This window comes from Corylus avellana, chromosome ca10 (assembly GCF_901000735.1).
Source record: "Corylus avellana chromosome ca10, CavTom2PMs-1.0".
In the NCBI taxonomy this organism is placed as follows: Eukaryota; Viridiplantae; Streptophyta; class Magnoliopsida; order Fagales; family Betulaceae; genus Corylus; species Corylus avellana.
Window position 1 is genome coordinate 3,709,019 of NC_081550.1, and position 24,929 is coordinate 3,733,947.

Sequence of the window (24,929 nt, forward strand, 5' to 3'; positions counted from 1 at the left end):
GCAATCTTTCATCCCTTTATTTACCAAACGTATCCTATTCTTAATTTTTAATTTCTTATTAATTGCCAAGGCTTGGTGCGCATTAATTGAGAGTGGTTTCCTAATAATATCATGAAGCCTTGTCATTTTAATTTAACTCTTCGAAAGGACTTGTCATCATGTCATGGGATTTTTTTTTTTATTTTTAAGTATTAAATATAATTTTGGTACATGTAGATAGATCCAAAATCAAACAAATCTCACCGTTTTGTAAGGTTAAAGCTATCAATTTTAACATAATTTGTGTGAACTTGATACGAAATTAACAGATTTTAAGTTTAATTTAAACGAGTTTGAGTCATAATTAGATCACCCATTTATAACCTAATTAGTTTTCATGTATGACGTGTTAAGTGGGTAACCTGTCACACCCGTTTAAAATAGAAAAAATAAATAAATAACCCTAAACTTAGAGGAGGAGACACATCTCTTATCTGCAACCCATCTTCTCCACCTTTAATGTACATTTATTAGTTTAGTACATGCTTCTAGATGCATGACTTCATAGATGACGTCAAGCTCGTAATATACTTGGGAGTTATTTCATTTTTCTTGGTGAGAGATATTTATCATGATCTTTACGGTCCACAAAAACTGTCGGGTGAAGCAATTGATCTTTATCATAGTGGGATTGTAAATTTTGTTAAACGAATAAATTAATATATAAAAAAAAATTAAATATATTTATTGAGGCTATTTTGAGAAATTAAAAACTATCATTATTGTTGAGGCACAGTTTTCTGAGGAGGAACGTGGCACACTCTCTAGGTGATGTCGTGGTGTTTGAGGATGCGTCGGGCCTTCAGACAAAAATAAACAATAGAATTAGAGTCCCTGGTAGTACTCCGACGGGCATACTCCGATGCCTAAATCAATGATCTGAGTGAGAAAAGATACAAACAATAAGAAAGTTAAAAAGTAAAGGTTGCAATTACCTTATCATTGAGAGGTGACTTGCATTTTATAGGCATGAAATGGAGTTTGATTTCCGACACGTCTCGGATCCCTTATCCCTCAATATCTACTGTGCAGTTATTTGAGAAGGATAGGGTTTGTTAGTCACTCCATGATCTTAGTAGTCTAAGATCGTGGGATAAGTGATATGGCTTCCGTTTGACGTTAGATGAGGATGTCCGAGTAGTCCTCGGTTAGACGTGTACAGCTTAGGTGCTGACAGCTATCGTGCATCTTGATCAATGTAGATAATCTTTTGAATTTGAATGATGGCCTATTCTGTTTGTATAGGGGTAGTTGATATATTGATGGTGGGTCTATATTTTAGATGATCTTATCAAATGTGGAATAAGATCACCTGATTTAATAAAATATAGATATATCCTTATTGTAGAATGACCGACTTGCCCCTTGGTTATTGACTATTTCAGCTCATGAGTTGAGTCTCGGACTAGGCGTCCAAGACCTCATCGGGCTAAGGCTTTCAAGGCCTTGTTGGATCTGTAGACTTGCAGAAACCGGGTTCGGGATCCATTAGACCTTATGAAGCTGATCTATGACCCAACAATTATGTTGACTACAAATTTTTTTTTCTTCTGTACCCATGAGATCGATTGATCCCGCCAAGCCACCTTCTTATACTTCCAACAAACCATGAACTTTGATCATAATTTGCCTCCATATGTTCAGAAGAAATGATCATAGCTTTCATCAACATTGGGTAGAGACCTTAAATCTTGAGTGACCTTAAGAGAGGATAATTTTAAGAGTATTGCTATAAATTGAACTTTTATCTCATTACTCACTGCTCACATGGAGTAATTCCATACTCCAATGTTTTAATTGTCTCCCTTTTATCCTCCAAATGTTTATAGGGTGTGTGATCTCCTACAATATTTGGTGTATAAAAATAAATGTACGACAAGAATAGACTGGTAAGTTAACATGAAATGGACAAATACAATAATAATAAAAAAAAACAAAGACAAAAAAAAATCAACAATGGAACTGATCAATTAATATGAGTCAAACAAATACCTGTATAAAAAGATATGTATGATAGGATAATAAATCAACAATAGACTCATCAGTTAATAGGAGACAAACATAAAGCTGTATAGGAAGATATTTGTGATACGATAATAATTCAACAATTGACTCATCAGTTAATAGGAGACAAACAGATAATTGTATAGAAAGATATGTGTGATACGATAATAAATCAACAATTAACTCATCAGTTAATATGAGATACACAATTATCTATATAGAAAGATATGTATGATAGGATAATCAATTAACAATAGACTCATCAGTTAATATGAGAAACAAATACTTGTATATATAGAACGATATATGTATTAGGGGTGAAAAGACATGTCGTTATTGACCGCCCGTTAACTGCACTATAACCGCTAACCATTTATGTATATTATATAATATATATTATATTTATATAAATACATATAAATATATAAAATTACATGAAATGATGTCATTTTGTGTTTAAAATTTAAAATATGTATAAAAATTTAAAAACAATCTTGTCTGTAGTATGTAGTATAATAATACCGAGATGTCTTTCATCTTCCTATAACGTAAGGAAATGAAACAGCTCTTCACGTTGCAGTTGGCGCAAAACACGCCGCTTTTGTAAAAGAACCGGTCACATGGATGACTTCTAATGACATAGCGGGGGTGTTTGTTAAACCCCCTCACATTCCCCCACATCCACCACGCTATTCACTTCATTTTTTTTCTCAAAAAAATATTCTTACTTTTATATCAAATCACTCACTTTTTATATCATATAATTTCCTTTTTATTACTATTCAAATAAAAAAATCACTACAAAACAAAATTTTTTACTTCCCAATACCAATTTTTCATTTTTCCATACCAATTATTATTATTATTATTATTATTATTATTATATATATATTTTTTTTATCCATGAACAGTGCTAGGGTCCATAAACAGTACGGTGTGGTGGGGTGTTGTTTAACAAACACCCCCGCATTACCAAATATAAATGGAAACACAGCCCTTTGCTTTGCTGCTGGATCACAGATCGTGTTAATTGCTAAGGTGATGGTGGAAATGGGAAACTGTTGTTAATCCATGGTAGCGAGAGAAAAACGCCACTTTACTATTACGTGAATACGTAATGGAGATAGAATTTAGGTTATGAGGGACCCTAGACTTTTTAAATTTTGATTTTTAATTTTTAATTTTAATTTTTTTTAAAAAAATTTTCTCATGTAATTTTCCAAGTCGCCGCTAATGATATTTTTAATTTTTTTTTAAATTTTCTCATATCATTAGTGGTGACACCTAAGTCGCTACTAATGAAGGGTCAAAAGCGGCGACATTCACAAGTCACCGTTGATGATAGCTTACTAGCGGCAACCTCCATGTTGCTGCTAATGATCTTTTTATTTTTTTATTTTTTAAATTTTCTCATATCATTAGCGGTGCTAATGAGAGGTCAATAGCGACGACATTCAGATGTCGCCGCTATTGAGGAGCATTAGCGGCAATAATCACAAGTCACCGCTGATGATAGCTCAATAGCGGTGACTTTCATGTCGCTGTTAATGATCTTTTTAATTTTTTTGTTTTTTAAAATGTTAGTCATATCATTAGCGGCAACTTGGAAATGAGGGGTCAATAGCGGCGACATCTGAATGTCGCCACTATTGAGGAGCATTAACGGCGACCTCCAAGGAGTTGCCGCTAATGTTCTTTTTAATTTTTTTTTTAAAAAATTTCTCATATCATTAGCGGCGACTAGGAAATGAGGGGTCAATAGCAGCGACATTCAGATTTCGCCACTATTGAGGAGCATTAGCGACGACATTCACAAGTCGCCTCTAATGATAGCTCATTAGCGGCGACATGTGGTCACCGTTGATATTCCTTCCTTTGCGGCGACAAAAAATCAACATTAGCGGTGACTTTAGGTCACCTTTGATGTCATCACCACTAAATATTAACTCTTTTTGGCATTTGTGTCCACTATTAGCGGCGACCTACCAGCAAATAACACAAATCCTTTGAGACTTTTTAGAAGCAAAAACACCAAACCACCGTCATTGGGCGAGCGCTCGCCCAGGGGACCACATGAGTGCTCGCATGAACAGTGAAATACCCCTTGTGCAATACCCAATCATACATCTGAGCGTTTTTTACCAATTGTGAACAGTACACGAGCACTCGTTGCTACAGTATGCGAGCACTCATTGACCAGTTTTAAGACTCTTGGACAATACCAAAATCACACGTTGAAAACATTTTTTAACTTGTTGTGAATAGTACACAAGCGCTCGACACTATAGGATACGAGCACTCGTATCTTTTCAGAATTTGCCCTGCAGCACCCTTAGCTTTTTCCCCTATATAAACTCACCCCCCATACGACCCTCAACCCTCATTTCAGCCCCTGTTGCCCTAGGGAAACCCTGCTTAGTTGATTTTTGAGAGTTCTTAAGGTTTGTGAGTGTTATTGGAGAAGGAGGCCTCCTAGGAGGTTTGGAACTCTTGCTATCTTCTAAGGTGACTTCTTAATCATTCTTGCATGCTTTTCTAATTATTGTTACTACTCTCTTAATGTTACAAGCTTTAAAGATGACATAACAAGTTCTTGTACCATTTTCTTGTAAAACTTAGAATGATTTCGAAATGTTTTCAACCCATCCTTATTCTCTTTAAAAGTTGCATGATAATATGTTTTGCACTTGAATGTGCCTAGATATTTCTTAACAAAACCAAAGAATGCTTTCAAAAGGATTTTAAACACCTCTTTGATTCTTTGTGTTGTGTTTTCTAGTAGCATATGTGTTTATTTTTAATCTAGGAAAGAAAATACAAACCCACAGCCTTAAATAAAAGCCTAGATGCATTTTGGGGGATTTCTAGCCAAATCTTAGCCCCTGGCCGAATGCTCGCACTAGGGAGCGAGCGCTAGCCAGAGAGCGGGTTACACCCCCCTTAGCCCCATAAATGTGTACAAAGGTTTTAGTAGCTCCTTTCCATTAGATGGAACTTCATAGAGTTCTCTAGTATTGCTTATAACGATGAGTTGTGTTTCGTTATAGTAAGGATTTTTGATGTCGGATGATTCAAGCGAGCGAACGAGGTAAGTAAATATTTAGAAACACTTTTCTTAAAAACGTGGGATATATCAGCTGACTGACCGAGTGTATGATATGAGCATGTCTACTTTTTATAATAACTTGATAACTACTTTAATAACTAGTTGATAAAATTGAAATTTTTTTTTTTAAAAAAAATTTAAAAATTATAATTAAGGCAATAAATAAATAATTTAGCAAACTTTAATTATTGTTTAAAACATATAAATATAACTTCCAATTTATTTTGTCAAATCTTGCGTTAATTTCTTCAGATTGCTGCATGATTTCTTCTGAAATACTGCTTGATTTCTAGTGTCTAGTATGTAGATATAACAATATAAACAATACAAACATACTTCTATGGAGCATGGCTCATAAAGTGGAGGTCACTAGTTCGAATCTCCCCCACTCCTTCCCTTGTGTGGACATGTCAAAAAAAAAAAAAAAAAAAAACCCCAATATAAGCAATGCATAACATATTTGAACTATGTTGGATCAAAATGATGTAAGCTTTTTTCAAATTGTGTTTGTGAAAAATCATGTCAACTGGTTGACAAAGTCATTTTTGTAAATATGCTCTTCGAGTTTCTCTATCACTATGATGTTAATCATAATTTGTTTTCTTAAGCAAGGATATATTAGCAGATCTGCTAAATTTACCTCAACACAAACTCATTTTGAATTTGATTGGAACTCAATAGAATCATTATTGTTTTCCATAATCTTAATAGCTACAATTCTATATTTCATACAATGAAAATATGTAACAACATGCAATTTATATTCATAAATAATTAATTTATAAAAATAATGTAAATATAAATTTAAATTAGTATGAAGTTTGATTACATATCTGTTAGGCTAAAAAAATAGTTAAGCAATTGAATTTAATTGTTGAAGGCTTAGAATAGGAAGAATAAATATTATATGTAAAAGGGTTAACAACGTTTTTAGTACTTGGGTTTGCAATTTTTTATTTTTTCTCACCTAAGGTTTCAAAATAGTCACAAATGGTACTTGACCTATGGAAAAAGACACACTTGATACCTCCGTTAGTTTCTGTTACACTCCGTAACACGTGTCATCATATAACAATGCCGCGTGTCCTAAAAAAAAAAAAAAAAAAAAACTAAACCTTTAAAAGAAAAAAAATTGAAAATTTCATGGGGTGACCGACCACCCCCATTTTGGTCATTGGGGGTGGCTCAGCAACCCCCCAAGGCTGGTCTGGGGGTGGCCGAACCACTCCCAAGGGCCCTTCGGGATGGTTCCGCCACCCCCAATAACCAAACACGGAGCCACCCCCAATGACCAAAATGGGGGTGGCTGTGAAATTTTCAAAATTTGATTTTATTTTACATTTAGTTTGTTTTATTATTATTTTATTATTTTTAATTTTTAGGACACGTGGCATTGTTATATGGTAACACATGTGACGGAAACTAACAGAGGTATTAAGTTGGTCTTTTCCTACAGGTCAGGTACCATTTGTAATTGTGTTGGAACCCTTAGAAAAATAAAAAATAAAAAACTGCAAACCCAGATACTACAAAAGTTATTAACACAAAATAAAATTTGCAAATTGTTAAATTGTTAAACGACTTTAAAGAATGACAATGAACAATCGCAAAATAGCAAATGCAAATCATTAAGCTGTTTTGCAAATTTGCAATCTCAATATTCAAATCTGATTTAAAATCTTAAATACATATTTTGAAGAAAAAAAAAAGTGTTTTAAATTCTAAAAATATACCATTTTTTTTTTTTAATACTGGATCCAAAATATCTAATTATCTATACCTAGATCACTATTTGACGTTGGCGCTTCCTTAAAAAAAAAAAAAAAAAAAAAAACCTTTGGTCCGATAGCCTTGAGTTGGTTTGAATCTCGGTCCTCATAGAAAAATATTTGCCCCCTAATAAGTGTTTGAGGGTGGGCAACAAGGATATTAAAAAAAAAAAAATTCAGAGTAAAGAAAATTTTTGGGAGGTGAGGGGGGCATTTGCCCCTCAACCCACTCCGCCACTGTATATCTGTAAAAGTTCTTCTATACTCGATATATAATGACATTATGACAGTCATCAATATTACTTGTCCACTTATCACCAAACTTGTAACATATATCAAAAGGTGAAACAAAAAGTTTAATCCAATCAAAGTATATGATTAAATAAATTATACAATTACGAGAAACTCTCTCTAGCACAACCAACTACAAAAAGATATTTTTCTAATCAGTGCTAAGAAGTTATTTTATAAGCAATTTGTCCGTACATTTAGCCCATGGATGGATGATGAATTTGCATTGTGTACAGTTTAAAGCCAAATCATCATCAAAAATTTCACCACATAAATCACATGGATGAGAGCTCTTTGTTCTTCGGACAAACTTGAGAGGGTGTTGGTGATTTTCCCAAGTAAAATCTCTTCCATACTTAATGTATGGATACCTTCCAACTACGCATCGAGGATGAGCAGTAAAGTTGCATTTTATACAATAATAGAACCAATGGTTTGGATTTCTTTTTTCTTCGCAAATTAGACAATAATATTCTCCATAATCGTCTTCGGCGGTGTAAGAGAGTGAGAGGGGATGTGGGTCATGTTCATAGTCCACTTTTAGTGGGAGTGTCGCACATTGAAAACCCAAGGCAAAATCACCTTCCTTGCAAACAAATACACCATTGGCGTTCCAACGCTCCTCACAAGAATTGCACTCTTGAACTGAAGTTGGAGCAAGGAAGAGGGGGTGCTGGTGACCCTCATGCTCGATGATTTTTGGAATTGAACAACATCGGACATCAAGATTGTATTGACAGTCGGAACATGCATAAGCGAAGCCATGGCTACGACGATGACAAGCAAAACAATGTGCAGTGTTACCAATTTGAGATCCGTATTGGTAGAGGGTAAGCAGACATGGATGAGTTGGGAGCTGCTTCTTTAAGGGCAGTCTAGCACATGTGCTATGGAGAAAGTAATTGCATTGCTCACAACTATAAAATGTAGTGGAAATTATAAGTTGTATACAACCTTCACAGAACTTATTATGATGAACCCCAACTTCTTTGCGGCTGAGGATCAGGTTATGCTCATGATCCCAATGTTTGAGCTCCTCACTTTCTTCACTCTCTTTAAAGAGGATACCCTCCCCCTCTATGCTTGAGTCTATGATATCATTTGCTTCAATCCGATTTTTGCGTGCGCAATTCAAGTGGGCTACGAAACCACATTGTTGACAATAATAACCCGCATACTTAAGGTTTAGCTTTTTATAGCAGAGATTACAGAATACACGATCGTCGTGCTCCTTGATGACTTGACCAAGTAAATAGATGAGAGTGAGGAAGTGACGATCTGCCATAATTTTGATTCTACGTGGCATCCAAGCACAATAAGCGTGAACCAAGAATTGACAAATGCGACATACCTGGGCAACGCTGTTGCCATCCACACCACAAAGTTCACAAGTGAAGTGGATCAGTTGAAAGATGGGAACGAATTCGTGTTGGTGATCGTTGTCTGTATTAGTTCGCCAACTGGAAGCATATTCAATGGAAGCACATTCGATGTCAATTTCGAAATCGCAACTATTGCAATGGTAGAAGAAGCATCTTTCGCAACTCTTAAAGCAGGCATCACAAATGTACTTCCCTGATGGTGTTTGGAGAACAAGGGTGTGGTTTAGATGCAAAGGGTATTGTATCTCATGGGGTAACTCCGCACATGACTTGTGAAGAAAGAAGTTGCAGTGAGAACATTGGTAGGCAGGACCGCATACCGATTTATTGCACCCAAAGCAAACAATTTCATTCTCGCCATCATTTTGAAAGTCTTCCACAAAGATCAAGGGATGCTCCTCGTGGCTAAAATGTTGGATCTCCTCCATCTCTTTCAAGATTTCTCCCTATTCTCTGCCTCTCTCTCTTACACACTCCGGCACACAAGGGAAAGCTGATTAACAAAAAAAAGTAACGCTGCAAGCACAGAACAAGCTTTAATTAAAAAAAAAAATCATGAGAAGTCTCACCTGAAACTGAACCTAACTGAGATCGGCAGATTGAGTGGACTCCCAAAGTAAACCCAATAAGTTATCAGAGTAAGCAGAAAGGGTTTTTTTTTTTTTTTTTTTTTTCTTTGAAAGGTGGAGATGAGTGAGGGGGCGCGAGGGGCAGCTGTGTGTGATTCCTTTTACAACGATGATTTACTGATTTAGATTGGTGGGATCATTGGGAAAGAAAGAAAAGGGAAAAATGTAAAATTAGTCCTTGTGGGTTACATGATTTACAATTTACTTCCTGTGGTATCAAAACGAACTCAGAAGTCCATGTGATATGCAAAAAAAAAAAACAATTTAGTTTCTACAGTTAAATTTCATCCATTGAATTAACGGATTCTGTTAGTGTGCCATATCACATCTAATAAAATTATGACACATGTCATGTTTTATTTATGACTTTTAAAAAACACACTTGGATTTTCCAAGTCATATTATTATGCCAACTAATTAATACTCCCACCTTAGCTTTTTTCCACGTTAAACATGCACATCGGATAAAATATTTTTTAAAAACCTAATTCTACCAAATTATTGATTTGAGCACCATCATCTTCTTTTTCTTCTTCACGAACGTCGTGCTTCTTCAGCTTCTTCACCCAAGTTCGTGCCTCCTCTAGCAGGCGTGGAAGGCAAATCGTGACACCGCCCCGTACTGCGTGTTTGTAAAAACAAAATCTTGTGTCCAAATACTCAATTCTAATGTAGCATCTTATTGGTAGCCAAATACCATGGGAAAAGAAGAAAATGGAAGACTCTTGAAACTGGATTTCCAAACTAAAAAGCCCACCGTTTTCGCAGCAACCGAACAAAGTCAGAATGCTTACTCTCATATAGTAAACCCAAAAAGAAAGATGGAAATTTTGGAATAGAAAAAACTGAGTATTGCAACCTCAAAAAAACGATTCTCAGTTCCAAAGTTTCCCCATGTTTTCCCAGAAACGAAGAAAATTGGAACTAAGATATATTTCTTTTTTTTGTGTGTAAAAAAATTGGAACTAAGATATTTACTCTTCCAATATATACTCTAACTGGTCGCCGGAAAAGTTGTGGGAGAACGAAGAAGATTAAGAATCATGAAACTGGGTTTCTACCCTCAACACGAACACGAACTGGGAGAACTAAGTGACTTAAAGTGGCGGTGCTCTGAACACAAACATGAAGTACGGGGCGGTGTCACGATTTGCCTTCCACACCTGCTAGTGGAGGCACGAACTTGGGTGAAGAAGTTGAAGAAGCATGACGTCCGTGAAGAAGAAAAAGAAGATGACGGTGCTCAAATCAATAATTTGGTAGAATTAGGTTTTTTAAAAATATTTTACCTGATGTGTTTAAGTGGAAAAAAGCTGAGGTGGAAGTATTAGTTGGCATAATAATATGAAGTAAAAAATTCAAGTGTGCTTTTTAAAAGTCATAAATAAAACATGACATGTGTCTTAATTTTATTTAGTGGCGGAGCCGGCCAATTTATGTTGCAGGTGCCGTTGAATAGACTAATTTTTAATTTTTTAATTAGAGATTCAAAATGATATTCTTCATCTTCAACCCTTAGAGATTTAAGATGGCGTTCATTAGAATTTGAAGTTTCGGGATTAAAATCCAACGGTGTATTTCTTTCCAAAATGTCGGCTTCTTTCACTTTGAAGAATGAATCAATAGTTTTAAACTTTGACATGATGGATGAACCTAAAATTTTTAAGTTAAATCAAAACCTTGTGAGAGACATCAAAGTTACAGAACAATTTTAACTATTTATAATGGGTGCCACTAACATGTATTATTCTCTTAATTTGATCAAAGCCTAAAGAGGCTAAACAATATCATAACACAACAACAACAATATAACACTTCAAGAATAAAAATAGTAAGCAAATTCTTACACTCTAAAACACACCATACTTCGCAGTTCATGACCACCCATGAAATTGAAAAAAAAAAAATATACCAATAAAGAAGGGGACTAGAAATATTGGGATACCTCAGTGTCGTCGGTAAAAATCCAGGCCCCCAATCAGTTCCTGACCACCTATTTTCTGCCCTGAAAAGACATGACACACATTCAAATTATAAACAATTTTTGGGTGCTCTTATTTCATCAAGGGAAAAAAAAAATCAGGTTAAATGCATAAAATTAATCCTAAATCAATTTTAAGGGAACAAAGGATGCAAAACTCACCTGATATCAGATCTCCAGACCTTGGCTTGGAGTTGAAGTTGCCGAGTTGGAGCGTCTGAGAGAGAGAGAGAGAGAGAGCGTTTGAGAGGGACTGAGGGAGAGAGAGGGAGAAGAGAAAGGGTGAGAAAAGCGTGAGGTAGGCAGGAGAAAATAAACAATTTTTTTTTAATAGCTTGGAGGGGCATGCTGCAAATGGACAAATGGGAGAAAGAGTAAAAAACAAAAGAAATTAGAAAAAAAAAAAGAAAAAAAGAAAATGGGGAACAAGAACGTGGAAGAAAGACTAAAAAACAAAAGGTTGAGGGTGTATGTCACAGATTTAGTAATAAATTTGATTTTAATTATGGGTTAACGGATTGATCTTGAATTTTATACTAAATCTAGTAATTTTGTAACTTTATACTATGATTGTTTCAGACATTTGTTCTGTGATGTAAGAGCGTTATGTTCGTAGTATTATTGAATGAAATGATATGCTTTTCTTAAAAAAAAAAAAAAATTAAAAAACAAAAGGAAATGAAAGAAAAACTGACTGAGCGTCAGAACTGAGATAGAAATAAAGAAAGAGAGAGAAAGAGAGAGAGACTTTAGGCCTGGTGTGTCTTGGATAAGTAGAAAGAATTTATTATTATTTTTTTTTATTGTGAGGGTGCCGTGGCCTGTGGGTTACCTTGGGTAGAAAAAAAAAAACAAAATTTTGTTTTTTTAAAACCCGCTACGTGGTTTGACTATTGATTTTATTAAATGTGATATAGTACATTAACGAAATTTGTTAAATTAATGAATAAAATTTAATTATAAGAATTAAATTATTTTTTTTACATACCAATTTTTGAATTCGTTTTAATATCATATAGAGTAAATTATAAATAAGATAAAATACAAGAATTAATTTTACATTTTTTTTAAAAAATAAATAATAAAAAAACGCCAAACCTTTTTGAAAAAGAAGAGCTGTCTTGCCGGCTCTCATTGGTTTTCACGTCAACTGACTCACTCAGATTAATTAGAGGGATTTAGTGCATTCTCACCATCTACCGACGATCTCTGTCATGAGTATCTTGATTTTTTCAAAAAACAAAAAATCATTTATTAATTAGTACCGTTGGGCCTGGGGTAGATGGTTGGGAGAATGTACTACTGCCTGTCTTATAATTAGCCGCATGCCTTTATTATTTACCAAACGTATGCTGTACGTGTTCTTAATTTTTAATTTCCTATTAATTGCGATGACTGGATCAGGATCTATCCAGCCTATGGCTATGATTTTTTTAATGAAATTTTATTGCTATAAATATGTTAGGTGTCGTTCTAATAAAAAATAATAAAATATTATTTAATATTTAATAAATCAATAAAAACTAAAATAATAATAAGAAAAGAATGAGGTAGCTGGTCACCTCCTATGTGGTGGCCGGCCACCACCGTTGGGTCGGAGGGTCCGACCACTTCTTAGGACCAAATGAAGAAAACAATTTATCTAAGGGTTGTCCGTGATGCAGCGTGATTTAGTGGGCTGTAGCGAATAACAACAGTAATAAACGAATAGGTATTTCTAGATCTTAATTCTTCAATGAATCGAAGAAATCTTTTCTAAAAGTTAAATACTCTCTAGGTTTTCAAGGAAAATCATAAGAAACTCAACTCTGAGTAATTGTATTCATAAAAACACATATATAAATAACAAAGGCGTTTTTGGAGGCTATAAGCATGTATTTATAGCCCCAAGACTCTTAAACCTAATAAAAATACGTATTAAAGTCGGCTTTAAGAACTCTACGATGGCCGTCCAGATGGGATATACCTCTATTCAAACAGGCACCAAAGAAATAAAGAAACATAAGCTAAAACATAGATGTGTCCGGACATGCATGAGGGCTTTTCTTTTAATAGTGTTGATTATCTATAACGCTCAAGTGAAATTAATTAATTAACTAGTAATTGACTCAAGCCAGCCTTATTTCTTAGGGAAAACTTTACTATAGATTCTTGAACTACCGTACTTTTTGAAAAGATCCCTGTAAATTGCAAAAACTTTCAATTTAATCTTCTAAACTTTCAATTTGAATCAATTGACCCACAGTAGTGTTCAAGATGACCCTACCGTGAGCCACCTTGTGACGCGTGGGCCAGGCCAGACCCATGTTGAGTCTTTGGCTGAGACCCGCTTGGTTTTTTTTATTTTTTATTATTTTTTTATTTTTTATATATAAATTTATTTATTTTTATTTTTTTATTGGAAATTATGTGTAAATTTGGAATTTTCAAAAAAGGTTGGGTTAAACTCCATTGTATCACTTTTAAAGTAAAATCTGATAGAGGGGGTTTAATTGAATTGAATTAAAAGTTCATAGAGTTAAATTGATGGTTTTTTAAATTCAGAAAGTCTTTGTAAAATTCATGATAGTTCATGGGTCTAAGGTAAAGTTTTTCCTGTTTCTTACTTTCCTTTAACATTTTTTTTTTTACACTCTATGCTCACTCTTTCAGACTTTCTTTACGTACGAGGTGAAATTTTTGTGTGAAAATCTTACTGCTAAAAAAAAAAAAAACAAAAAAAATCATACCGTTGTAGTCCATCTATTTATAGGCACCATTATTGGGACACAAATCGGTATAAGTTATAAAGAATAAACTGTAAAATAATATTTAAAAAAATATTGTTGCTACAATAGTACTGGGCGTGTGATCATGGCTCTAGAGGGGAAACTTCACTCACCTTCTAATTAAATTTGCGCACCTTTTGTAAACACCCCCAATATTTAAAGTCTCTCACTTTAATGTATCAAATTTTAATTTTGTTTCACTTATTCCCTTCCGTTAGGATTTTCTGTGAAATCCAAACAGATAGAGCTCCTCTCACATGCCACGCATGTGATTCATTTTTGCTGAAACACCCGTTATACCCTTGCACATTCAGACAGAATATATGTATTTCTTCTTTGCGATTAAATTCGATTAAAACTTCTTCTAGCTTCACTATTTCATCCTTCTTCTTATCCCGCATAGAAGAAGAAGGGAGAAATGACGAAGCTAGAAGAGGTTTTAATCGAATTTAATCTCAAAGAAGAAAGGCATAGTTCTATTTGAATGGGCAGGGGTATAACGGGTGTATCAACAAACAATAAATCACATGGGGGAGTGTTAAAGTAATGGTTAAGTGATTAAATTTAACTCTTTCTATCAGTTTAAGCTTCTGGGATAACTGGTAATTTGACATTATTATGTGGATGTAAGTTATAAAGTGAACTACGTAAAACGTATTGTGACTATTTTATTATTTCTGCACATAATTTTTATAGTTTTATTATTTTCTTCAGCTTGCAATTACCAACATCCTTTTAAAGATGGGAAGTTACAGACCCAGAAGAATTGATAGAGAGATGTGGTTCTTTGAAAATTCCTACAAATAGACAAAAAAAAAGAAGATCGAATTTAAAACTTTTTCTGTTCTTGTAATTCCAATAGCTAGCTTGTTTTAAATATGAGATCATTGTACTCAGTTTAATCGATCAATATACAGAGAATCAAGATAAATAGAATATTCCCTAAATCCAAAAAATACGTTGCAACAATTGTGATGTATAATGAAAACTTATGTGTGGCTTGAAATAAGATCATATTATAGGTTGGCACGTAATTAGGAAGCTAGCAACAAGATGAATATTAATTGCCTACCACCACACATTTCTTCTTCAATTCTCAAGTGTGTTGCTAATTCCAAGCTAGAAAATTGCATCGACTGAGAATAGTAATTGCAAACCACACAATAAGTTGTTTAGGGTTGACAAATAAAGGCATCTATATATCTTCTCTTCAATTCTCAAACCTTCATTCATTTTACAAATGATGATTTTATGCAACGAGGAAATGTGTGGTTTAATTACCTCCATCCCCAAGATATGTCAATGAGAACGAGAGTTGTAAAATGAAGCTTGAGAATTGAAGATGACTTTATTTGCCAACCCTAAACTACTTGCTGTGGCAGAAATATATACGTTGGAGACATGCAAAGTAATAATTATTGTAAACCAAAAAAAAGACGGCGTTGGTGGTGTTCATATGTAAAAGTTCTTCCATAGTCAATGTATAATGACAGTCATCAATATCATTACTCGTCTACTTATCACCAAACTTGTAACATATATCAAAATGTGAAACAAAAAGTTTAATCCAATCAAAGTATATGATTAAATAAATAATACAATTACAAGAAACTCTCTCCAGTACAATCAACTACAAAAAGATATTTTTCTAATCAGTGCTAAGAAGTTATTATGTACTCATCTTGCCCATACAGGTATACCACGGATGGATGATGAATTTGCATTGTCTACAGTTTAAAGCCAAATCATCATCAAAAAATTTTCCGCATTCATCACATGGGCGAGAGTCCTTAGTTCTTCGGACAAAATTGAGAGGGTGTTGGTGATTTTTCCAAGTAAAATCTATTCCATACTTAATGTAAGGATACCTCCCAACTACGCATCGAAGATGAGCAGTAAAATTGCATTTTACACAACAATAAACCCAATGGTTTGGATTTCTTTCTTCTTCGCAAATCAAACAATAATATTCTTCAGAATCGTTTTCAATAATGTAAGTGAGTGAGAGAGGATGTGGATGATATTCATACTCAACTTTGAGTGGGAGTGTCGCACATTCAAAACCCAAGCCAAAATTGCATTTCGTGCATACAAATACACCATTGGCACTCCTCTGCCCCTCACAAGAATTGCACTTTTGAACTGAACTTGGAGCAAGAAAAAGGGGGTGCTGGTGACCTTCATGCTTAAAGGTTTTTGGAATCGAACAACATCGGATATCAATACTATATTCACAATCGGAACATTTATAAGTGAAGCCATGGCTACGGCGTTGACAAGCGAAACAATGTTCAGTGTTACCAATTTGAGATCCGCATGGGTAGAGGGTAAGCACATGTGGGTGAGTTGGGAGTCGCTTCTTTAATGGTAGTCTAGCACATGCGCTATGGAGAAAATAATTACATTGCTCACAACTATAAAATGGGGCAAAAATTAGTTGCATACAACCTTCACAAAGCTTATTATGATGAACCTCGACTTGGTTGCGGCTAAGGATTAAGTTATGTTCATGACCCAAATGTTTGAGCTCCTCCCGTTCTTCACCCTCTTCAAAGTCGATACCCTCCTCCTCTATGCTTGAGTCTATGGTATCAGTAATTGCTCCCATCAAATTTATGCGTGCGCAATTCAAGTGGGCTACAAAATTACATTGTTGACAATAATAACCCGCATACTTAAGGTTGAGATTTTTATAGCAGAGCTGACAGAATACATCGCCGTGCTCCTTCATCACCATACCAAGTGAATGGATGAGGGTGAGCAGGTGACGATCTGCCATAATTTTGATTCTACGTGGCATCTGAGTACAAAAGGCGTGAGACAAGAGTTGACAAATGCGACATACCTGGGCAACGCTGTTGCCATCCAAACCACAGAGTTCACAAGTGAAGTGGATCAGTTGAAAGAAGTGGGCGAATTCGTGTTGGTGACCGTCGTCTGTATTAGTTTGCCAACTGGAAGCACATTCGATGTCAATGTCGAAATCGCAACTATTGCAATGGTAGAAGAAGCATCTTTCGCAACTCTTAAGGCAGGCATCGCAAATGTAAATCCCTGATGGTGTTTGGAGAACAAGGGTGTGGTTTGGATGCGCAAGGTGTTGTATCTCAGGGGGTAACTCCGCGCATGACTTGTGAAGAAAGAAGTTGCAGTGAGAACATTTGTAGGCAGGACCGCATACAGATTTATTGCAACCTGAGCAAACAACTTCATTTTCTAACTCTTCCACAAACATCAACTGATGCTCCTCCTGGCTAAAATGTTGGACTACTTCCTTCTCTTTCTCTCTCTCTCTCTCCCTCTTACACAGTCCGGTACACACTTCAAGCACAGATCGATCTAAACCCATGCGTTTTTTTATTTTCTAAATGTAACCGAAAAATCTTCACTTGAAACTGAACCTAATAACCTAGATCGGTAGATTGAATCGACTCCCAACGGAAACCCAGAGACAGAAAGTGCGAGTAAGCAAAAAGGGTTTCTTTTTTTTTTCTTCTTCTTTTCTGTGAAAGGTGGAGAAGACAGAGGGACGAGGGGCAGCTGTAGGATGATTTAGAGTGGTGGGACCATTGGGAAAGAAAAAACGCCAAACCTTTTAAAAAAGAAGAGTAGTTGTCTAGTAGAGCAAGTCCTTTATTTTTCAGAGTTATTGTACTATTGTCATTATTGACAATAATTATTCAACACACAATAATTTATTGTGCGTTGAATAATCAAAATCAATAATGTTGTGGAAAGAGTTGGTACATCATATATTAATTACGTTGGACCCATTTCAACACCATGACATCAAGTATTGAAATTTAAAAATTTAGGTTTTCAAAATAACGATTTAATTTAAAAAAGAAGAGTAGTGTTTTCTTCAGGGAAATCATATATAAAATTCTTAAGTTAACGCGCTTTTTTTTTAAATTCTTTGGGTATTTTTTTTTTTGAAATTTAGTCATTGGGTCACTCGAAACTACTAGAAAACTTCATACTGTCAATTTTTGTTAATTTCCGTTAGTCCACTCAAAACTCTCCGTTTCATCTGATTAAAATATTAATTTTTTATTAATTTAATTTTAAAAAAAATTGAAAGGTGGCCAAGGGTGGCCGTGCCACCCCTGGCCACCCCCCCAACCCCTAAGGGGTGGCTCGAGCCACCCCATGAGTGGAAAGGGGTGGCCCGCAAGCCACCCCTCCACCCCAGGGGTGGTCATGAGCCACTCCAAACCACCCCAGGGGCGAGCCACCCCTGGGGTGGCCGCGAGCCTCCCCATGGGTGGAAAGGGGTGGCTTGCTGCCACCCTATTGGGGGTTTGGGGTGGCTGCGAGCCACCCCTTTCCACCCATGTGGTGGCTCGAGCCACCCGGGCCTAGCCACAAGCCATCCCGTAGGGGTTGGAAGGGTGGCCAGGGGTGGCGACCCCTGGCTACCCTTCAATTTTTTTTAAAAATTAAATTAATAAAAAGTTAATATTTTAATAAGATAAAACGAGGAGTTTTGAGTGGACTAACGGCAGTTAACAAAAATTGACGGTAGAGAATTTCTAGTAGTTTCGAGTTACCCAGGAACTAAATTTTCAAAAAAAAATACCCAAATTTTTTTTAAAAAAAACGCATTGACTTACGAATTTTGTATATGATTTCCCTTTTCTTTATTGGCATGTAAGCGGGAACCTTATTTATCTTAGTTATGGGACCATTGCCATTAGTCTGGGTTGAATAATCAAAATCAATAATGGTGCGGAAGCCGACAAAAACCAATAACGACGCCGATATTCTTGCCAGCTCCTTGGTCTTCACATCAACTAACACTCAGATTAATTAAAGGGATTTAAATGATTAACCACTTACGTTCTTTGAATTTTATTTTATTTTTATTTTTATTATTTTTGGTTTTTGGTTAGATGGAGAACAAAAAAGAAAAAAAAAGACAAACTTAAAAAACAGGTTAGAGATCTTAAAGGGAAAAAGAAGAAGAAGATGTGAATGCAGTTTGCATACTGATGATGGATACTACCATCGGGAGTACGAATAATCCTATTAAATATCTAAACGGACTTCTTAATAAGCCATGGAGATTTAGATGAAAAATAACTGTGGAAAAAAGGTTTCCAAAAAGAAATCAGAAAGAAAAGGAAAAAAGATCAACTCCACAGATAAAGAGTCTGAAGACCAAACATATTGGATAAAAACTAAGCAACAAAGCTAAAGAAAATTATAGAAAGTCACACAAAGTAACAAGAAAAAACTCAAAACACAACAGCTGCGATGGAGGGAGGCTTCGGTGGACACTGCACGACGCATGGGACCCACGCACTAGTGCGTTATATCCACTCGCAAGAGCGTGTGGACCACGCCCCGGCGCTTGGTGGTCGAAAGGAGCCGCAGAGGAGTTCACCGGAAAGCTGGAACGCCGGTGATGATGGAGGATAGGCGTGTGCCTGGCAAGATGGAAAGAAGTGTTAAAGTACATCAAGCTATCAAGAGCTTGAGTGCAGATCGAGCGCAGCATCGATCGCACTAATAGAAGCGGAAGTCCAGAATCAAGTCCAAGTGCGATCGAGCGCAGAATCGATCGCACTAACAGAAGCAAAAGTCGAGAATCAAGCCCGATTGCGATCGATCGCAAACCAAATGCGATCGAGCGCAAGTCAATCCTGCTGCTGCAGTAAATCTGAACCAATATGGAAAGATGTCTGGAATCCACTTATGATAGCACGCAGAGAAGATTTCCTTAAGGATACAGCCTGTGATCTAATATGTTCTAAAGGGCAAGTTGCACAATTAGGCAATAACTTGGACAACAAGGAAATATGCTAGTAGATTTGTTTAGTATAGAATCCCTTGTAATATTTTTGATTTTGTTCTGCATTAGGTCAAGCTCTAGTATATATATACAATTGTATTGTACTTGTAAAATTATCAACTTTGAATCAACCTTCTCAAAGTTTTTAAAGAAGTAGATCGGACTTTGAAAAGTCAATCTTCAAGCCTATACAGATCTAGCCGGTGAAGCGATGGAGGAGACGTTCCATAGAAGGGGGAGGTGGGAGCCGGGAGGCGATCCATTGCTGCTGCTTTTTTTGAGGGGCGGAGATAAATCGTCAAAGACGATGGATAGAGCAAGAGAAAACTTTAGATGTAAAGAAGTTCTCTCAAGAAGAGAGAAATTTAGAAGGAAAAGCTGTTGGTTGTTGCAAAAGGAGTGAGGAGGAGGAGGGAAACTAGGAGGTTTTCCCTCCTCCTCAAGCTTGGCCGAAAATGGAGGCTTCAGGAGAGAGACAGGAGCGTTTAGATATTTTTTTATATGACGCATTTTTTAACTCTAGATGTAAAGGAGTTCTCTTAAGAAAAGAGAAACTCAAAAAAAAAAAGCTGTTGGTTGTTGCAAAAGGAGCGAGGAGGAGGAAAAACTTTCCTCCTCCTCAAGCTTGGCCGAAAATGGAGGCTTCAGGAGAGAGAAGGGAGAGTTTGGATATTTTTTTATATGACGCATGTTTTAAAATTTAAAATATTAAAAATGATTTCAAAGTATGTAATTATAAATATAATTTTTAAAAATGCAGTTAAACTTTTAAAGTTGTGCGATTTTAAAAAACACCTTTTTAATTTTTTTTAAATGTAATTCCAACATTAACTGCATTCCTTGCATGGCACAATCTAATCGCTCACACTTTTTTTTTTTTTTTTTCCATTTTTTTTTTTGGTCGATGATTAAAAGGTATCGGCGCAAAAACAAAACAAAAGAGTTATAGCATGTGCAAAGGAATTGGTACATCCATATATTAATTACGTCGGGCCCATACCAACACCATGACATTCGGACTAGATTGGTGCCTATTATTGGATACAAAATATTTTGAATGCAGTAGATGGTTCCCAAGGACCACCCCTTTGGTGGCCAGCCACCCATGGGCCAAAATGAGGTGGTCGGACCACCTTTTATTTTATTTATTTTATATATATATATATATATATATATATATATATATTAAAATTTTTCAACATATTTGAGAACTCAAATGAGTTGATGTGACGTTCTAGAGAAATCAATCAAGTACTTTCGAGTTCACCTCTTATCTTCATTCCTTAATGAACAAAACTCAGGGATCTCATCTTCTCCGAAGAGAGTCTGAAGTGAAAGACTTTTCACCAAATGACAAAGGTAGCTATAATTTAAATCCATAATCACAAATAATCATATAGTAAAACTTAAAGCATAATAACATAGATAGACTCACAAATGTTACAGTCAAAGACTGGTCATCCAAAAATATTATAGACCATATCTAATTATTATGAAAACAACATCAAAACCCACATTTAACAAGATACAACATAAAGATAATCTCGATCATATCATAATTATGAGTAACTCCATTAGCATCTCACATGGACTTGAGCCACATGAGATCTATGTCCTCAAAAATGATATGCATCAAGTCCTTAAACAACATTATTTTTGGATGAATTCTAGAAATAGTGCTGCTCCTAGCATTGCTCATGGATGAAATAGGATTCTCTCCATTTCAAGCGGAACGAAGAGAAATGGAGATGAACAATTTTATGATCTATATTTTATTTTGTTAATTCATCTAATTATCTACATAGTGCCATGTCATTTAGAGTTACTATATTAAAAATTTATTCGTCTACATTTCACTTAAAATTGAGAGGATCCCAATCAATTATGCATCGGAGATTTTTTTTGAGCCTCTAGCTATAAGAAGAAACCCTATTCTATCCACACATCGATTAGTTTTCACCACTACAAATACAGTTGGTAGAGATGCTATTTGAGAGTCATTCAGATTACTCGCATATATAAGAAAACAAACAAGCTTAAGCAACATGATGTCTTCCAGCAAAAATTTAGCGTTGGGGATGATGTTGGTGTTGTGTATTAAACGGAAGAAAACTAATTATAATATTCCTAAATATTAGTTTTTGTAGAATTTGCATAGGAATTAACACAACAAGAAATTGCAAACCTTTGTCCACGTGTATGGGTTCAACTTGAGTGTTGGTAATCTCCCATCGTAATTAGAATCAAAAGATAATGGTCCTGCATTTTTGTTGATGGAAACACAAAATTTACTAAAAGTTGTGAATTCGAGAAGAAAATTAAGGAAACAATGCGACATGTGACATGGTAGTGGGACGTTTGATATTTGAGTTTCCTTTACATGCTGTCAAGATTAAGGAAAACTCTTTGGATCTGATTTCTTCTTACGACATAGACATGATTTACACAACACGATTTTCAACATGTTTGATGTTGTTGAACAGTTTTTTGATGGGTGAACTGCATGTTCTTTGAGATGCTTTGAATCTCTAATTTTTATTTCTTAATAGTCTCACGATCACAGCAAAATAGTAAAGGCGTCAAATATCCACCGGTATCTATATCGGGAAATTCCGATGCTTATGCATGTTAGTTTCTTGGAGGAGAGTATAATGTGATGCACAAAGCACAATATTTCAATGTGTTGGAGTTTGAGGTTTATACTTGGGGTATGGGCCTCTTTAAAGGCAGAGAAATATAGTCAGGGTTGGATTAGGTCTCCTATTTCAATTCAACCTTGGATGTAGAAGAGTTTAATTTGGACCCGGGCTTCTACTCCAATTTGGAGTATGAATGTTCAGACCCGATTTTTCAAGTAGTTCCAATTGAACTTGGATTGTGTTTCCTACTCCAATTTAACTTGGAGTTGGAGTCTAACATGGATTCTCTGGGATAAGACCCAATCTCAAAAGTTAGGGGTCGACAACATCTTTCCTAGAATCAAGGGATAAAGATCCCTGATACCTTATGTATTGAGGTGATTGTCTAGCCATCTTGAGAGATGTTTGTTCCGGGGCTTGTATGTAGTGGATGAACCTTGGTCCGGAGATGTGTCTAATCTCGACACCCAATATGGCTGTCACCTGTCATGTCCTCCTAGGAGTGACCCATTCCTGGGGAATGCTTATTCTACGACTTGCATCCAGTAGGTGAATCTTGGTCCTTGCATGTGTCCAATCATGAAACCCAATTTAGCTGTCATCTGTCATGTCCTCCTAGGATGACTTTGTTCTCGGGAGTCACCTGTCATGTCTTCTCAAGAAGACTCTGTTCTCGGGAGTGACCCATTCCTAGAGAATGCTTATTCCGGGACTTCCATGCAGTAGGTGAATCTTGGTCATGAGATGTGTCTGATCCCAGGACCCAATCTTGATGTGCTAAGCTACGTCCTCCCGGGATGTATCTATCCTGGGAGTGACCCAGTGAGTCTCCTTCATGTCTTCCCGAGGTATGCCAATCATAGGGTTCTTGATATTGCGACCCTAAACTGGTAGCGCCGTGAACAACCTAGAATCTGATTGTGAACAACCGAGAATCTGATAGGCCGGTTAAGTAAAATAATTCCCGAAAAATACTATCACAACATATTGCATAGGTAGTTTTTTTTCTAAGCAAAAAGGGTAGGTCGAAGAAATCAATTGTGGCTATCCTACTTGGGCGTGACCATAGTAACACCTACTCCTTAGGAGCCGCATATGAGGGGCCTAGATGGTGAGAACACTACAAAAATATGAGTTTAATGACTGTCATATTGTGACATTTTTAGGCAAAAAAAGTCACTATATGGTTAGTGACATGGCTTTAGTAACCTTTTCGAAATGGCAAAAAGCGCATAGACTAGGAAAGGGGGTAATGCAGTTTTTACTGTTCACAAAACGTCATTAAAGGTTTTTTTTTTTTTTTTTTTTTTTTTTCTTTCTCTCTCATTTTCCATTTATTTATTAATTTTTTTTTTTTTTTTTTTCTCTCCCTCAGATCTTCTCCCTCGATCTCTCTCGCTGTCCCTCTTTCCATCCCTCAGATCTTCTCCCTGAAGATCCCTCAGATCTTCTTTTTTTTTTTTTTTTTTCTCTCCCTTGTATCTTCTTCTTTTCTCCTACTTCTTCATGACGCCGGCACAGCAGAGGACGCGGGCGAAGGTTTCACTTGGGTAGAACCACTCTCTGCACAAATCATCACATGCCCATCAAAGGCAGGATGAAGAGCAGACCTAAAACCTCCTTCAATGGTGGGTATGATTATAACGTAAGACCTTATCTCGGGAACATCTAAGAGCACCCTTGGGTCTCCATTTGTAAATCTGAGCCAGAATTCCCTACCCGCATGGTAGACCAAAATGCTTCCAACTTAGGATTGAGATCTCCTCCAATTACTTAAAATTGGAGATTTTCATGATACAAAATCGTGTCCTTTCATTTTAAATTCAATAGTATATAAAATTATTTAAATCTTGGTAAAACAAAAACGAGCTTAAAATCGAAATTTAATGCTTCAGTTATACAAAAGCAGCTGACATTTTATAAACTATTATATGCATCATTTTATAGATAAGCAAACTTGAGAATTAGTGTTTTCTTAGCAATGTGAGACAAGTTAATATATTGTGTTCAGACTCCAATGGGACAATGCTCCCTAAAAATTTTTATTTTTTTTTTCAACGTCTCTCTCTCAATCTCCCTCACGAGTCACAGTGCATCTTCCACCCCAACTCTCGTTTCCCACTCTCTCACTCTCGCTCACCAGACAAGTAGTGATCCAAAGTGTTTGGGTCTATTTGATTCTTCAATAGTTTCTGCTTTTTGCAATTTCTTTCAATAGTTTCTGCTTGATTCTTCTTCCTTTCATTTGGGTCTGCTCTAATTGAATTTGGGTCTTTTTTAATGATTGCTCTCTCTGTGATCACGAAGGGTCTGAAAATTTTCATTTCCTAATGCTTAAACATAAATGCAATTTTAAGATTTTAATAATTATGAGATTTATAATTAATTATGTGTTACTTAGTTTATATATATATATATATATATATATATATATAGCTTGCTCACGAGCCTAACCGAGTCAAGCCGAACTTGCTTTGTTTAATATTCAAGCTACGATTTGTGTTCACGAAGCGTTTCATTTAATAAT

At 35.7% G+C, this 24,929-nt stretch overlaps 2 protein-coding genes across 3 annotated transcripts; both read right to left on the minus strand.

The window, feature by feature from the left end:
• Positions 1-7,296: 7,296 nt before the first annotated feature.
• Positions 7,297-11,502, minus strand: LOC132164097 (uncharacterized). Its single transcript, XM_059574517.1, has 3 exons — positions 11,364-11,502; positions 11,166-11,225; positions 7,297-9,107 (listed from the first exon to the last, which is right to left on the minus strand). The coding sequence occupies exon 3, from the start codon at positions 9,017-9,019 to the stop codon at positions 7,379-7,381; it is 1,641 nt and encodes a 546-aa protein (XP_059430500.1). The 5' UTR covers positions 9,020-9,107; positions 11,166-11,225; positions 11,364-11,502; the 3' UTR covers positions 7,297-7,378.
• A 4,043-nt stretch (positions 11,503-15,545) lies between these two features.
• LOC132164307 (protein VACUOLELESS GAMETOPHYTES-like) lies at positions 15,546-17,519 on the minus strand. 2 transcript variants are annotated; one of them, XM_059574795.1, is made up of 2 exons: positions 16,815-17,519; positions 15,546-16,606 (listed from the first exon to the last, which is right to left on the minus strand). In XM_059574795.1, exon 2 carries the CDS (start codon positions 16,575-16,577, stop codon positions 15,639-15,641), a length of 939 nt encoding a protein of 312 aa, XP_059430778.1. In that variant the 5' UTR covers positions 16,578-16,606; positions 16,815-17,519; the 3' UTR covers positions 15,546-15,638. The 2 variants fall into 2 exon arrangements, with proteins under 2 accessions (XP_059430778.1, XP_059430779.1); XM_059574796.1 differs by having other exon boundaries at positions 15,549-16,606; positions 16,815-17,517.
• Between the last annotated feature and the right edge of the window lie 7,410 nt (positions 17,520-24,929).

Excerpts from the sequence above, each read along its gene's own strand:
- LOC132164097 (XM_059574517.1), bottom strand. The coding sequence starts at position 9,019 with ATGGAGGAGATCCAACATTTTAGCCACGAGGAGCATCCCTTGATCTTT.
- LOC132164307 (XM_059574795.1), bottom strand. The coding sequence starts at position 16,577 with ATGGGAGCAATTACTGATACCATAGACTCAAGCATAGAGGAGGAGGGT.